General features: G+C 43.1%; 1 protein-coding gene across 1 annotated transcript; it reads right to left on the minus strand.

Annotated features, from left to right (window-relative positions):
- Window positions 1-410: 410 nt before the first annotated feature.
- Window positions 411-11,525, minus strand: stil (STIL centriolar assembly protein). The gene is made up of 16 exons (XM_084723854.1): window positions 10,997-11,525; window positions 9,703-9,810; window positions 8,261-8,376; window positions 7,981-8,168; window positions 6,255-6,502; window positions 6,066-6,149; window positions 5,517-5,603; window positions 5,245-5,392; window positions 5,024-5,127; window positions 4,815-4,923; window positions 3,533-4,423; window positions 3,316-3,415; window positions 2,944-3,169; window positions 2,172-2,256; window positions 1,770-2,089; window positions 411-1,375 (listed from the first exon to the last, which is right to left on the minus strand). The coding sequence occupies exons 1-16, from the start codon at window positions 11,074-11,076 to the stop codon at window positions 811-813; spliced, it is 3,459 nt and encodes a 1,152-aa protein (XP_084579980.1). The 5' UTR covers window positions 11,077-11,525; the 3' UTR covers window positions 411-810.
- Window positions 11,526-14,022: the final 2,497 nt, after the last annotated feature.

Here is a 14,022-nt window from a genome sequence, read left to right on the forward strand (position 1 = left end):
GCTGTCCACAGCAGGACATATCCAAACACGTCACACTGTCCTGATCCCATTCTGTCTCCTGAACACCTGAGTTTTACAGTGTACTGACCCTCCACCACCTGTCCAACTATATATCATTACAGCTGTCCCGTGATGCTTAACATTATGAAATAAATATATATTTGAAGTGTATTAAAAGTAATATGAAATTTATTTGTGGAATAATAAATATAAAAAAGAATCTGTGCAAAAGACAATTCACATAAAAACCAGGAAGTGATGACAAAGATCAAACACAAAAATACATTTCATGAACATAAAAACTTCAGTTAAAAGGAGAGAAAACAGACACACTAAGCGGCAGATTTCCAGTAAAACCAGTCTGACTGTAGAAACAAAAACGAGACCAGCAGAGGTTACTCCACACTCAACACTTCATACACACCAAACTTCTTTTAAAAAACAGCAGTTTTTAAACGTTGCCAGCAGTTTGTGGACATCGTGAGTCCTGGTTTGTGGCTGCTGTAACAAGATTCTGGGCAGCGGTCATGAACTTCATTCAAAAAACAAGAGTTTTTAAGAACTCCCAGAGGCTGTTTGTTGGTGTTTTGGTGTCAGAAGATTCTGGGCAGCGGTCAGACTGAGCGCTTCAGACACACCAAACTCCACTCAAAAAAGAGCAGATTTAAGATCTTGCAGTAGATTTCAGTCTGATCTGGATATTTGTTGTTTCAGTGTCAGAAACTTTTGCAGCCGTCACAGGAAGCACATAAACAACTAAACTCCATTTTAAAAACAACAGTTTTTAAAAATCTTGGCTGTGTTTTGGTGTCAGAAGAGTTTGGGCAGCTGTCTCAGGCGGCTCAGGTCCAGGATGTTTCCCACTGACCCCTCCGTCGCACGGCTGTTCGCCCTCAGTAAAGATGGCCGTCGGCTGGAACAGTTCTCTTTGTCGGCTGTGTTCGGTTTGTTGCTGGCAGCTAAAAGCTGCATTTTGGGCCGCAGATCCCTTATCAGCTGACTCTGTGGGAGGAGCTTCACATTCTGAGCTTCAGCCAGCGGCTGGCGAGTTGACACCTCTTCTTCTTCCTCTTCCTCCTCCTCCTCCTCAATCAGGCCGTACCTCTTCATGTACTTCCTGGTGGCCAGAGACATGTTGCTAGGCGACATCAGTAAGTCAGTGGAGGAGGAGATGGGGCCTGAGATGGGGCCTGGGAAGGGGGCGTGGCCTCCCAGAGACAGTCTGCTGAGCTGAGAGTCGCTCAGGTAACGCAGGGCGATGGCGTTGGCCTCCAGACTCAGATCCACGCTGCCGCCGGGGAACAGAGAGCTGACCGTCGGCTCGGACACGCTCAGTCTGGACAAAACAGCGACCGGGTTGATGCTCGCCAGAGTGCTGCAACACACACAGATAAACAAACAAACACACACACAGTGAGAACGTGTGTGACTGCCAGACCATCATCACAATCAGCTGATCAGTAACAGAAACATGAGAACAGGTTTGAGTTCCATTAGAAACCGAGTCTCAATGACAGAATTTGTCCACTAGAGGGCGCTGGCAACATCAGTTTAATGATGCAGTGATGGAGGAAAAACTCTGGACAGACGTAGAAAGAATAAATCGGGAAAAACATAAGAAAATAAATATGGAAATACAAAGAGAAATATCAAAATGTAATTTTGGATATTTTTTAAAATTAATTAATTTCATATACTGTAATTTAACTCTGTTCATCCTACTATTTTCCTTCCTCTTTTCTCTGTTGGTGAGTCAGGTGACTCAGTACCTGCTGCTCTCCACAGTCTGGTGGATTCTTCTGTCCGTCTCCGTCAGATCCTCTTCGTCCACGTTGACTCCGAGCTGCTGCAGCTGCCGCAGGGTGGCGCTCACCACCGGGTCTCCACAGCTCTGCTGCTGCTTCCTCCTCCCGGACGACGATGACGATGATGACGAGGACCCTGACTGGGAGGACTGGGAGGACTGGGAGGACTGGGAGGACTGGGAGCAGTCAGGAGCCACAGACAGGCTCCTCCTCCTTGTTCTGGACTCCTCCTCCTGCATCTCCTGTGTGCTCTCCGACTCCTGAAGGCGACTGGTCAGCTGATTCTGAGGAAACAAACAAACCTTCATTAACACTAACAGCTTGTGTCATGTGATCAGTGACATCAGACTTCCTCCATGTTGTTACCATGAGGTCGTGGTAGAAGGTCTGCTGCTCGTCTGAACGTCTGCACATGCTCACACTTTCCCCGAGAACTGGACTCTGCACACCGCTGAAACAAGACAGAGACGAGTCAGAGTCACAGGCCAGGTCTTCCACGAGTCACGAGTCACCACTGCAATAAGTCTGAGGCCGAGTCACAAGTCTTTAATGAGTCACAAATCTTTACCAAGTCTCAAGTCGTTAAGAAGTCACAAGTCCTAACAAGTCCGACACGTTTCTAAAAACAGGTCACAACATGTATCAAATGACATGTTTTTAACAAATCACGAGTTCTTAACTTGTCTCAAGCCTTTGACAAGTCACACATCTTTAAAAACAAGTCACAAGTCATTGACAAATGTTTACCAGATCTCATCTTTAACAATAAATCTTTAACAATAAATCACGACTGAAGTAAAAGCAGTAATATCACTGAGTAATAATATTGTGTTAAGTTAGAAATATCCAAATACACTTAAAGTACAAACAGTAAAAGTAATAATTATGCAGAATTACCGATTTCAGAATATCAGTTATTTTAAAAATGTTGATTGTATTTCGTATTAATAATCTTCAACGTAACTAAAGTATCAAATAAATGTAGAGTAGAAATATATATTAACAAAGTGGAAAGTACAAGAAACTTAAAATAGTACTGATGTACAGTACTTGAGTAAATGTACTTGTAGAGACAGATTTGTCTCTTACAGATTTTACTTGTGACCTGTCTCTGTCTCCATCAGTAGACGAGTCTCACCTGTGTTGACTGGAGGGAGACACCGCAGCCTCCTGACCTGTGATGTCACCGTCCTCAGCTCCGCCCACAGGCCTGATGACAGACAGGTCGGCGTGTGAAGGGGGTCTGCAGGACGAAGAGGGACTGAGAGAGGACGAGGGGGGAGGTGTAGGTGAGGAGGGGGGAGGAGCCTGTATCTCCTGATGAGGTAGGGACTGGATGGGATCCGCCCAGAACAAACTGGCACCTGAAGATGAGACGGCGACATGAAGAACATGTTGAGATGTGTGATGCCAACTTTGGCTTCATTCACACCAATCAGATGACAGTCGGAGGTGTGGGCGTGTCATGACGTGGTTGATTTCTGTGACACCATGATGTCGTCAGTCTCACCTGTTCCCACAGCGATGCTAGCAGTGCTCCTTGGTGTCTGAGTGTCAGCCTGCTGACAGGAGGACTGAAGTTTCCCCTGAGCCTCCAGCAGCATCTGGACCTGAAGACATTCAGAAAACAGGTTGAAACCACCATGACAACTCCTGTAACCATGACAACCTCACAACCACCTACGCTCCACTGTGGACCAATCGCAGCCTCCAGTGGTTGTTCCTACCTGAGCCTGCAGGAGGCGCAGCTGTTGGTCCTGATGGAGGAGGAGCTGGTAAGTGTCTGTCGGAGTGACTCCGCCCACCTGATCATGGCACTGTTTCAGACAGGAGTGGCGGGGGAGCCAGGGGGGAGGTGCAAGGTCTGCTGCTGCTGCTGGATGAGAGGTGTCACTGCACCAGGGGACAGCAGGAGGTTGGCTGCAGGGACAGGGAGGAGGAGGACTGGAGAGATGAGAGGAAGGAGGAAGAGGAGGAGGAGTATGGTGGTGGTGGCGGCTAGAGAGCGGAGAGGAGTGAGAATGGTTGGAGACAGGAGGAGTCTGGTGGTGGGACGACAGAGGGGTACTGCGACTGGAGGATGGAGGAGCAGGAGGACTAGCTGGATGTTTGCTGGAAACAGGAGGAGGAGAAGTGTGGTGGTGGGAGGACAGAGGAGAAGCCCGAGAAGAGGAAGGAGGAGCAGGAGGACTAGCTGGATGTTTGCTGGGAAGGGAAGGATGAGAAGAAGTATGGTGATGGAAATGAGGAGCAGGGTGGAGACTGGAGGGATGAGAAGGGTGGTGATGGGAAGATGCAGCAGGAGGAGGGTGGAGTCCCGGAGAGGAGAAGATGGAGGTGCAGTCGTAGGTGTGGGTGGAGCAGCAGGAACAAGGCTGCTGCAGGTTGGAGTTGGGGGTGCTGTGGAGATGAGGAAGAGGAGCAGGAGGTCTGCGTGCTGCTGCTGCTGATGATGATGATGATGATGATGATGAGGAGGAGGAGCTGGTGTTTTCAGTTGGAGGAGCAGACTTCCTGTCAGCAGCCGCAGGAGGTCTACGGGCAGAGTCGGTGTTGGAGGTGAAGCTGCCGTCGATCAGTAGAGAAAGTTCAGGAACAGATGGCTGAACTCTGCGAGTCTGAAATAAAACAAATAACAACCAACTTAAGTACCCTGCTGCTATTGGCTGTCTGTGGCGAGTTCATGATGTCATAGAGAAGGACATGAAAGTGTTGAATCATCAGAACAAAAGATGAACAACTGATAAATCTGATATCTCTGATTCTTTGATCAAAAGTCAAAACTAAATGAATCCTTTGGACACGAAAGAGAGAAGTCAACCACGATTCCCAGAATGCATTTCATTAACAAGCATCCAATCACAGAGCTTCAAACAGAGCTTTAATCCGTGTGACAGGTTGGGACTTTTCCTGATCCAAACAGAGAGAGTAAAACATACACACTCATATCTATATTTATGTTCCAGAAATGATACAGGGAGCAGCAGCCTGGACCTGTGACCGACTGACCTGCTGAGCGGGAGCGTGGGGGCTCGGGGACGGCCGTGGAGACAGGTCTTCATCCTCGACTCCAGAGTCCTGATCGCTGACAGACAGACCAGCAGCAGGTGGAGCAGCACTGAGGATGGAGACAACAGAGAGGACAAAGAGGACAGTTAAAGACGGAACAGAAGGACTTCAGAAAATGTTGGACTCGTCCTTTAAAGACTGGCCGGTACCTGTTGAAGGACCTCTGAGCCTCTCTGAAGACCTCCGTCTGTCTGCTGTGGTCTTCTGAACGCAGCTCACACTGCAGAGTCTGACCCTCCACCGACACCACCTGCTGATGATCCACATCAGTCCACATTCAGGACGGACCGATCAACTCATCCTCTTCATCAATAATCAACTCATCAATCACTACAGAAACTCTGTGTGAAGCTTTCAGGTGAGTTGTTACCTGATACAGTGTCAAACTCTGAGCAGCTGTCAGCAGCTGGTAGTCCAGCTGTGATCCTGGTCCTGGTCCTCGACACTGGAAGAACTGAGGAGCTCTGTGGGCGGAGCCAAACAGAACGAGCAGGAAGCAGCGACTCTCTGAGAAAACTCTGAAACACACAGAGAAACACTCGGTGAAAAACCAGAAACACTCGGTAAAACACAGAGAAACACTCGGTGAGAACAGAACAACTCGTATCGACTCTCTGAAGAGTTTGAACACCTGAAGCTCACCTGTCCTGGAGGGCGGAGCTGAACAGAAACCTCAGACACCAGGCCCACACCTGAGGGTTGTAGACGTGTGTGACTCCACTCAGCCAGCTGTCACATGACAGGAAGTACAGTTAACACAAACAATAAGAAACATCATTATCTTTTTATATACTGGTCTGACAATAACGGTTTGACCTGTTAAATGAATTTAAATCTCATTTATTAAGTATTTAATTTGTATATGCATTCATTAAGATAGTATAAGGTGCAGAAACGGCAGTAAAAAAGTTCATTAATGCACAAATTAAGTTGATAAGGTGTGAATTGGGTCATTTGGTTTGTCATTTTTAAAAAGCGTGTCCACAGGAAAAAGGTTTGGGAAACAGTGATTTAGAGTGTTGTATGTTGTTTTATTCCTTAAAAACTGAAACAGAGACACAAACTAAACGTCACCTTCAGCCAGAAGTCCTGTGTTCGCTGCATCAGTTGGATTTTTTACTTAAATGTCACGATGCTTACATGTGTCGTCTGTGTCCAATAAATAAATAAAATAAAAGCAGTGTGACTCACAGTCCGACCAGCGGCAGGTTGGAGGCTTTAGGATCAGACTCCAGAAGCAGGAGAAGTTTTCTGGTCTGATCCATCGTCAGAAACCTGAAAACATCACAGACAAACAAACAAACAAACAAACAAACAGTTGATGAGACACGGCTCCATCAGAAGGATCCTCACTCGTCACACAATGGAACTCGTTCTCACCCTCTCTGTCGGTTGGCACCGTGCGGCGGCGGTCGGTTGATGCTGGTCAGACTCCTCAGCAGAGCCGTGGGGATGATGGGGACGGCTCGTACCGGCTGGACGTCCACGCTGACAGACGGACAGATGGACAACCAGCTGACGCCGAATGCAGCGGCGTCCAACTGCTGTGAGCAGACGATGTGACCCCTGACCTTTATCAGCTGAGACACGTCCAGAGTCTGTCTGCTGCTCACGTACTGCTGCAACGCCTGAGACAGACAGAGCCACAGACAGAAAGAGACAGAGACACTTCAAGCTTAAAGTAAACCTCAAACCTGTTTTAAATTGTGGAAAAAGACATTCAGCTAAAAATAAAAACTGATAAGGTGTCCGACTGAATTCTCATCAGCAGAATCACTTTAGGACAAAAACAACGGGACGTTTTGGACGAGCTGAGAGAAATCAGCTGCTGGTGACATAAATGAGAGGTTGCCATGACAACAGAAAACAGAGTTACTGACAATTTGATGAGCAGCACTCTTTTTTTCAAACAACCAACGACAGCACAAACTGATCAATCACAGCTCTTGTTTTCTCCACCTGGTCTCTGTAGGCGTGACATGAAGATACATTTCGAGGAGGAAAATGGAATTACAAGATGAAATTATCAAGATTTTCTGGCTAGAGCTGCAATGATATAGGATTAGAAAATTAATCGCCAAGGATTCTGATAATTGATTAATCGGTTTGAGTCACTTTTTAATTTAGAAAATTAAATTTATTTATTAAATTTAAAAAATTCTCTGAATTCAGCTTCTTAAATGTGATTATTTTCTGGTTTCTTTACTGGTGTGGACAAAGCAAGGCGTGACATCATAATTAACATTTTCTGACATTTGAAAACATTTGAAAACAGGTGGAGCTCCACTTGTTTTCACATGTTTGGACCCATTGTGACAGGATCAATTAATTAATCAATTAAACATTTTGAGTCGAAAAAAGGTCTCTGATTTCAGCTTCTTAAATGTGAATATTTTCTGGTTTCTTTCCTCCTCTCTGACAGTAAACTGAATATCTCTGAGTTGTGGACAAAACAAGACATTTGAGGACGTCATTTTGGACTTTGCGAGACATTTTTCACAATTTCCGGACATTTTAAAACTATTAATGGAAAACAACTGACCAATTAATCGACTATGAAAATAATCGTTAGTTGCAGCTCAACTGATCAGCTGGTGAAAAGACCTACAGACGTGTCAAACTGAGGGAAAATGTCAGTTACATCCAAATAAAATCAAATATGAACAATAATAAAATCATTTTCACCTCATTTAAAAAGGAGTCTGTAATTGTTCTAGGGCTGCAACTAATGACTATTTTCACAGTTTTCTCAATTAATAGTGGGGTGCTTTAAAATGTCAGTAAATGTCTCTCAGAGTCCAAGATGACGTCCTCAAATGTCTTGTTTTGTCCACAACTCAAAGATATTCAGTTTACTGTCAGAGAGGAAAGAAACCAGAAAATATTCACATTTAAGAAACTGAAATCAGAGAATTTGGACTGTTTTTAATCTAAAACTAACTGATAATCATTAATCAATTAATTAATCCGGTCACAATCTTGTCCATTGAAAAATAGGTCCAGACATGTTTCAATATGTGATCAACTAGTGATCAATCTGGCAATAAGTTTTCCACTCATCAATTATTTGTTCGGTTCTTAAGAAAATTTAAATAACCACACCAACCTTGAAGCAGTGATGCAGCTCAGCCTCTGATTGGACGATGGCATCAGGCGACATGTCCGCCTGTGTGGAGAACAGACAGGGAACCAGGACATCTCCGGGCAGCAGAGCAGAGGGAACCCTGCCTGAGCCGCCGGGCTGGTCCCGACCCGGATCGAACCGGTCCAGAGTCACAGTGACGCCCTCCTCATCTGGACACAGGATAGACAGAAGACAGAAGACATGAGTTAGTACGAGTGTTTACTGAACCAGTCAGCGTCGAGAATGAGATGAATACTCTGACCTGCGTCCACAGACACCGATCCCAGGAAGAAACAGTGGAGGCGGGGCTTATTGCTGTGACGAGCGTGACGTTGAGCCAGACGCAGAGTTTTCTCCAGCAGCACCAACCGAGGCTTCCTGCAGGAACAAAGACAGAGTCTGTCCTCAGTGTCAACGTCACATCTTAGTACAACTTTCTTTGCATTAAAACAAGTGAAATAACAGGTAGACTTTTACGCTGTGAGTATACTTTTACTTGATATATGTTTTATTCTGTGTGTAGCTGTGTGACACACATTAAAAACACATTTGCATCAGACTGATTCTGAAAACAACCAAAAGAATGTACATATAAACTGAAGTAGGGATGCACAATGTGGTTAAAAAAAATGTCAGATTGTGATTCAGTGTTGCACTAATTTCACTAATGTTGCAATTGTGACACAATGAGTGGGACTGATTATTTTTATCACAATTTTCAATTTCACTGCCAAAAAAAACAAATTTAAAATTGTGAAGATGCGACATTTGTTGGGTTCTGCAGCAGTTCTTGCATCTGGAGAACAAGATTTTCAGGCCAGGACATATCTGCTGTTTTATCATACACTGGGCCTCGTCATGTAAGAACATTTTCGTATTCTTATCTTAAATTTCTCTCACTTTTGTCCGTATGAGGAGCACGTACGAACATGTCACGTCAGATTTAACTTCAGATAACCGTGTAAATTATCCACCTGTGCGTATTTGAGTGCTCGTGCATGAGACTTGTAAATTAGCATATTTAACATCCCAATAATACCATATAAAGCTGCGCTTCCTACCCCATGTGTCAGGAAGTATTCATTCATGAAAATAGCATCAAAGAGTTAAAAGAAGAACTTTACGAATTTGGACTTTTACGTCCTGCTTTCAGAGATCCATGAAGGAAAATCTGTCATTTTAACAGCGCCGGCAGTGGAATTTAAAGACCTGCTACAGCATTATAATAATGATATGAAGTTCAGTCAAACAGGATAATGGCAACATAATTAAGTGTAATTTATTTTTCACACTCAAAATGTCTTGTCTGACTGGACAGGACTCGTACGACAGGGCTGGACCTCACAAATTGTGTTTGTATCTGAAAGAAAAATCTAAATACTGGAAAAATGTTGAATACAACAAGTTTTCCTAAATCACTTGTACACACCTACTGAAGAACAGATGTGTTCATGTGGTTCTTGCATGAGGCCAATTGTTCCTTTGTCAAAACAAAATTGCAGGTTCTGTGATTTGCACCAGCGATTTTGATAATATTTTGATTAATTGTGCAGCCCTGCTTTAAAGCGTCATAAATCATGACACAGTGGCTGCAGAGTTACTGTGTGACGTTGAGTTCCACCTGTTGTAAATAAAACAAACATGACTGAAAATCAAAGACACACATGACAATGTGTGTATGATGCAGCAGGTATGTGCGTTTACCTGTGAGAGCAGAGCTGAAGGCGGAGCTTCTCTCCTGCAGGGCTGCCGTCCCACAGAGCTGATCTGGATTTGGGGAAACTCAGTGGAGCGACAGAGTTCATCGAGTTTCTGAACATCAGCAGAGAAGATGATGTGGAACAGCTGAGTGTCAACATGATTCTCACCAGACACAAATTACTTTATTCTTATTAACTAAACAAGTGATGATTTTCTTGATCAACTCATTCTTAATTTGTTGTATAAAACATCAGAAACACTAAAAATGCCCCAGGTGATGTCAGTGAATTGCTTGTTTTACAGAACTAACTCCCCAAAATCTTAAAAATATCTGATTTTTAACCACCATGGATAAGAAGTTGTTATAGAGCTCAGAGACACAGCAACATTCACAGATATAACATTTTAATGAATGTTCATATATTTTACACATGACAGGTCAAAAATGACCATCAGTTTACTGTCCCACAAGTTACAATCCGCAACAAAGGAGTGTTCAAGTTGACTTCAGAGATTAACTGAATAACAAAATAACTGACAACCACTTCTCTACTAGTTATGGTTTCTAACTGAATAAATCTTGTGAGCAGTTTTGTGTAGGAAATATCAGTATTTTCTTTCAAATGCCAAGCATGCATCATTTCATGGACGACAGATTACCGCTCATTCCAGAATGACATCGTTTACATCCCATACTGCCACAACACCTTCATCCATGGGTGGATGGATTCTGCTTAGTGACACGGTTGGTGGGTGTGGTTTGGTAGAAAGAAAACACATCCTACATGAAACTGGTCACAACAAGGTCTGTGGATCAACTTGAGTAACCAGGTCTTAATTTCTGGAAACAGACATTGCTGTTGAGTTCTTCAAGTGAATTTTTGGCTCCATGAGCTCCACAAACTGAGGGACATATAGTTCTATCAGAGAGAAAGCAGCCATCTCTAAAACTCTACAGCTCACACCAAAACTATCTGGATGGAAGAAGCCTGGGGTCCATGTTTGCAATATTTGGACTTAATGAGTGCATCTGTATTTACATATTAACAAGGTGTTTTCACTTTATTCATTTTGGTTCTCTTGTTCCCTCATGCTCTCGTGTAATGGTCTGTGCCTAATAACCATGCACGGAGGATATGTACTGCTATGTGCTTTTGTGCTATTAACTCTCGACTATTATGAACCTAAAGGTCAAGATCCCTCTCCCGTGTGTGTGTGCGCGCGCGTGTAGTAGGTTCAACACATTCAGAGGAGGTGATGTTGTGTTGTTGTTGTTGTTTACCTGACATGAACTTACCTTCCTCTCACATTCTCCGGAGTGAAAACCGCTTCCAACACTCCGCTCGGCAGCGCCTGAAGCTTCACCGGGCAGCTCATCCTGCTGTGGCCGACAGAGTGCAGCTATAAGCGGTCACCAGCCGCTGAAAACACCTCGGTAAGTTAAGCTAACACCTGCTAATGTTAGCCGCGTTAGCTCCCTGCTCGGACAGCATTAGCTCCCTCTGTTAGCTCGTTCTGTTAGCTTCGTCGGTTTAACGAGTCTCTCGAACGATAACCGGGCGTTTTATAAAGTCACAAACTTCATAGAAACGTGTTTTCTTTTCGTTTATCTGAATCTATTTGTGTAAATTTGACCGCAAACAGTCCGCAGAGCCGAAATGTTGAGCGCTGTTTGATTCTGGCGCTGTTTCTACACTCTACTGGCGGGGCGACTCAACCAGCCAATAGGAAGCGCAGCAGGAGACACTCTGACCAATGACGTGCCGCTTCGTTCACTGTCTTTTTCTTGTGTTTTTTGCGGCAGATTAAACGGACTAAAGCTCGACACTGCCCCCGACAGGTGACAAGACCGTGTTTAAAAGACCATACCGCAGGTTTTCTGTATTCTCTCAGCTTGTGATTAATAATTAGGAGTCCAAGCAGCGTCGCTCACTTTCTTTCTTTCTTTCTTTCTTTCTTTCTCTCTTATTTTTCTCCGCTAAAAGTGTTTGCGCAGCAAAACTTGCAAGACAAAAATTCACCAAAACGTGTGTTGCAAATTCTTCCCACGACTCAGACAACAACAACAACAGTCACTGACCTCAGGGTGGCGCTGTAACAATAAAGTTGACATTTTTGCAATTATCCTGAAAACGGCTTGGTGTACACAAAAAAAATCTTTCACCATTTTGATGTTTCAATTCATCTGCATGTTTTCTCAATTAGTCTTCTGCTTTAATAATGTCAACTGTAATTACTTTTTTCTTAGTCTTATCAAAATCCTATTTTTTCTAACTCCTCCCAGAACACTGAACCAAAAAGAAAAGAAAAAAAGAGTCAGCATCATCTACAGACTTTGCTAATTTAAAGTTATCAAAGGAATTTTGATGTGTTGATCAGTTTGGATTTTATGAGCCAATCAATTTTTATCAAAATAGCTCATATTTAATAGCTAAAATTTGTAATAACTCATGGACATAATAAGATATTAACATAACAGTTTAGTTCAGGAATGTTCCATACATGCAGTTTGTTCCACCTTTAGGGAGTGCCACAAATGTGAAAAGTTTATATCTCATAATTTGCAGCATGGATTCATATGGAAATCCCTTTGCATGATCTCAGGTAATGACTCAGTCAATGCATGAATTTTGGTAATAATTGATTAAAGTGGGTGGGACTTATTACAACAAAATCTAAATTTATAGACATTTCACAATCCAAAAACCCAAAAGTCTTCCAATCTGCTCTAATATTTTTCTTTCCTTGATTTTCTTTAGCATTTCATTTCTCTTGTAGCTGCTCTAATTGACCCCTTTCCAGCCGATGTCATTGAAAAGCTGCGTGTGAATTTTGGCAACAGAAGTACCAGTAGTCACTCAGAAGAGTTATTAAGCTGCAAATGTTGAAATAAACGTTTCACCAGCACTGTTGCACATGCAATATGTCAGAATCAATATTCCACTGATCCGTTAAGTTGTTCAGAATTCCAACAGGATCTGCACTGACTGCACTGAACACCTGATCAAAACTGCTTGTGTTTGCAGCGGCCCATTGACAAGCTGTCGTGGTCCGCCATACTTCTGTTGCCAAAATGCACTCGCAGCTTTGTTAACAAACTGTAACAGGGTCCACTGTCTGAGACAAAAGCTTCCTGTAGGAAACTCATATTCATTTATCTAAACTTTAATTCACTTGCATTTAATTTATGCTCAGAGAACCCGGGTATGACATGTTCCAGTCCAGCTCTGATGACATCAGTGAGTCTGCAGAAGTAGTGACAAGCTTTGTAGAAACACTGGTCAACAACATCATCCCTACAGCGACTGTACGCTCAGTTCTAAACCACAAACTGACTCTTGATGGATCCAGTGTGATGATTTGGACGAGCTGCTGCTTGTGATCTGATGACGCCATCGTCTTCTGTCCTGGAGCCGTCGACAACACAGATGTTATAATAATCAATAATAATAATGAAGACTGAAAGGATGATTTCTTTCACACATATAAAGATACAGCAGAAATAAATATCATTTTCACACTTTTTATTTCCTTGTTGTAAAATAAAATGCCCTGAGGATCAAAGTTTATCATCAGACCTTTATGATCCACCTGATCAGGTTTTAGACTGTCTGTTAATGTTTGACTGCAGTTGTTGTTGAGACTGTCTGTGAACCAACAGACCTTTGAAAACCTCCTGCTGTCAGTTACATGTCTGTTCTGTCTCTGGTTGGTTTCCTGGTTGGAGCTGCTGGTTAGTTTCACCGTGACTCGTCAGCTTCATGCAGATTATTTTCACCGTCAGAAGGTAACGTAACCAACAGTTTTCATCATGTTTGTGTTCAGCTCATCTGACAACAGTAGAGATGTTGGTAGTAGTGATGTGTTGTGTTGCTTTGTTGACTGCACTGATGGATCGAATGAAACACCAGAGGAAACAAGACAAGTTTAGTTTTACTGAAGCTGAAATTCAGCCTGTTGGTGAGTCACACTAAGTGAGCAGAAAAATAGAAACACCTGTGTGATGTGATGCAGTACAACAGTGCTGTGATAAATGTTGGGTTTTGACTGTAATTGTTTGAATTTTGTGGTTCATTCTGAGTCTCTACTTTGTGCTGGTGTTTTAGTTCTGTGTCTAATATTTCATCTCCATCATTTACAAACTGATTTAGAGGAGTAAACATTATTAGACATACCTGTACAATAAAATGCAATCCAGTACATCAACACCATGAAACTAAAAAATGACCACAGACTGAATCAAAGTTAGATTTATTGTATTTTGTCAGTCACAGCATAAGAAACATTAACACACAGTTTTTTTCAAACATTTTGAGTTTTGAG

The sequence above is a fragment of the Lutjanus erythropterus genome, chromosome 7, assembly GCF_056507025.1.
Source record: "Lutjanus erythropterus isolate fLutEry1 chromosome 7, fLutEry1.hap2, whole genome shotgun sequence".
NCBI classification, from domain to species: domain Eukaryota; kingdom Metazoa; phylum Chordata; class Actinopteri; order Lutjaniformes; family Lutjanidae; genus Lutjanus; species Lutjanus erythropterus.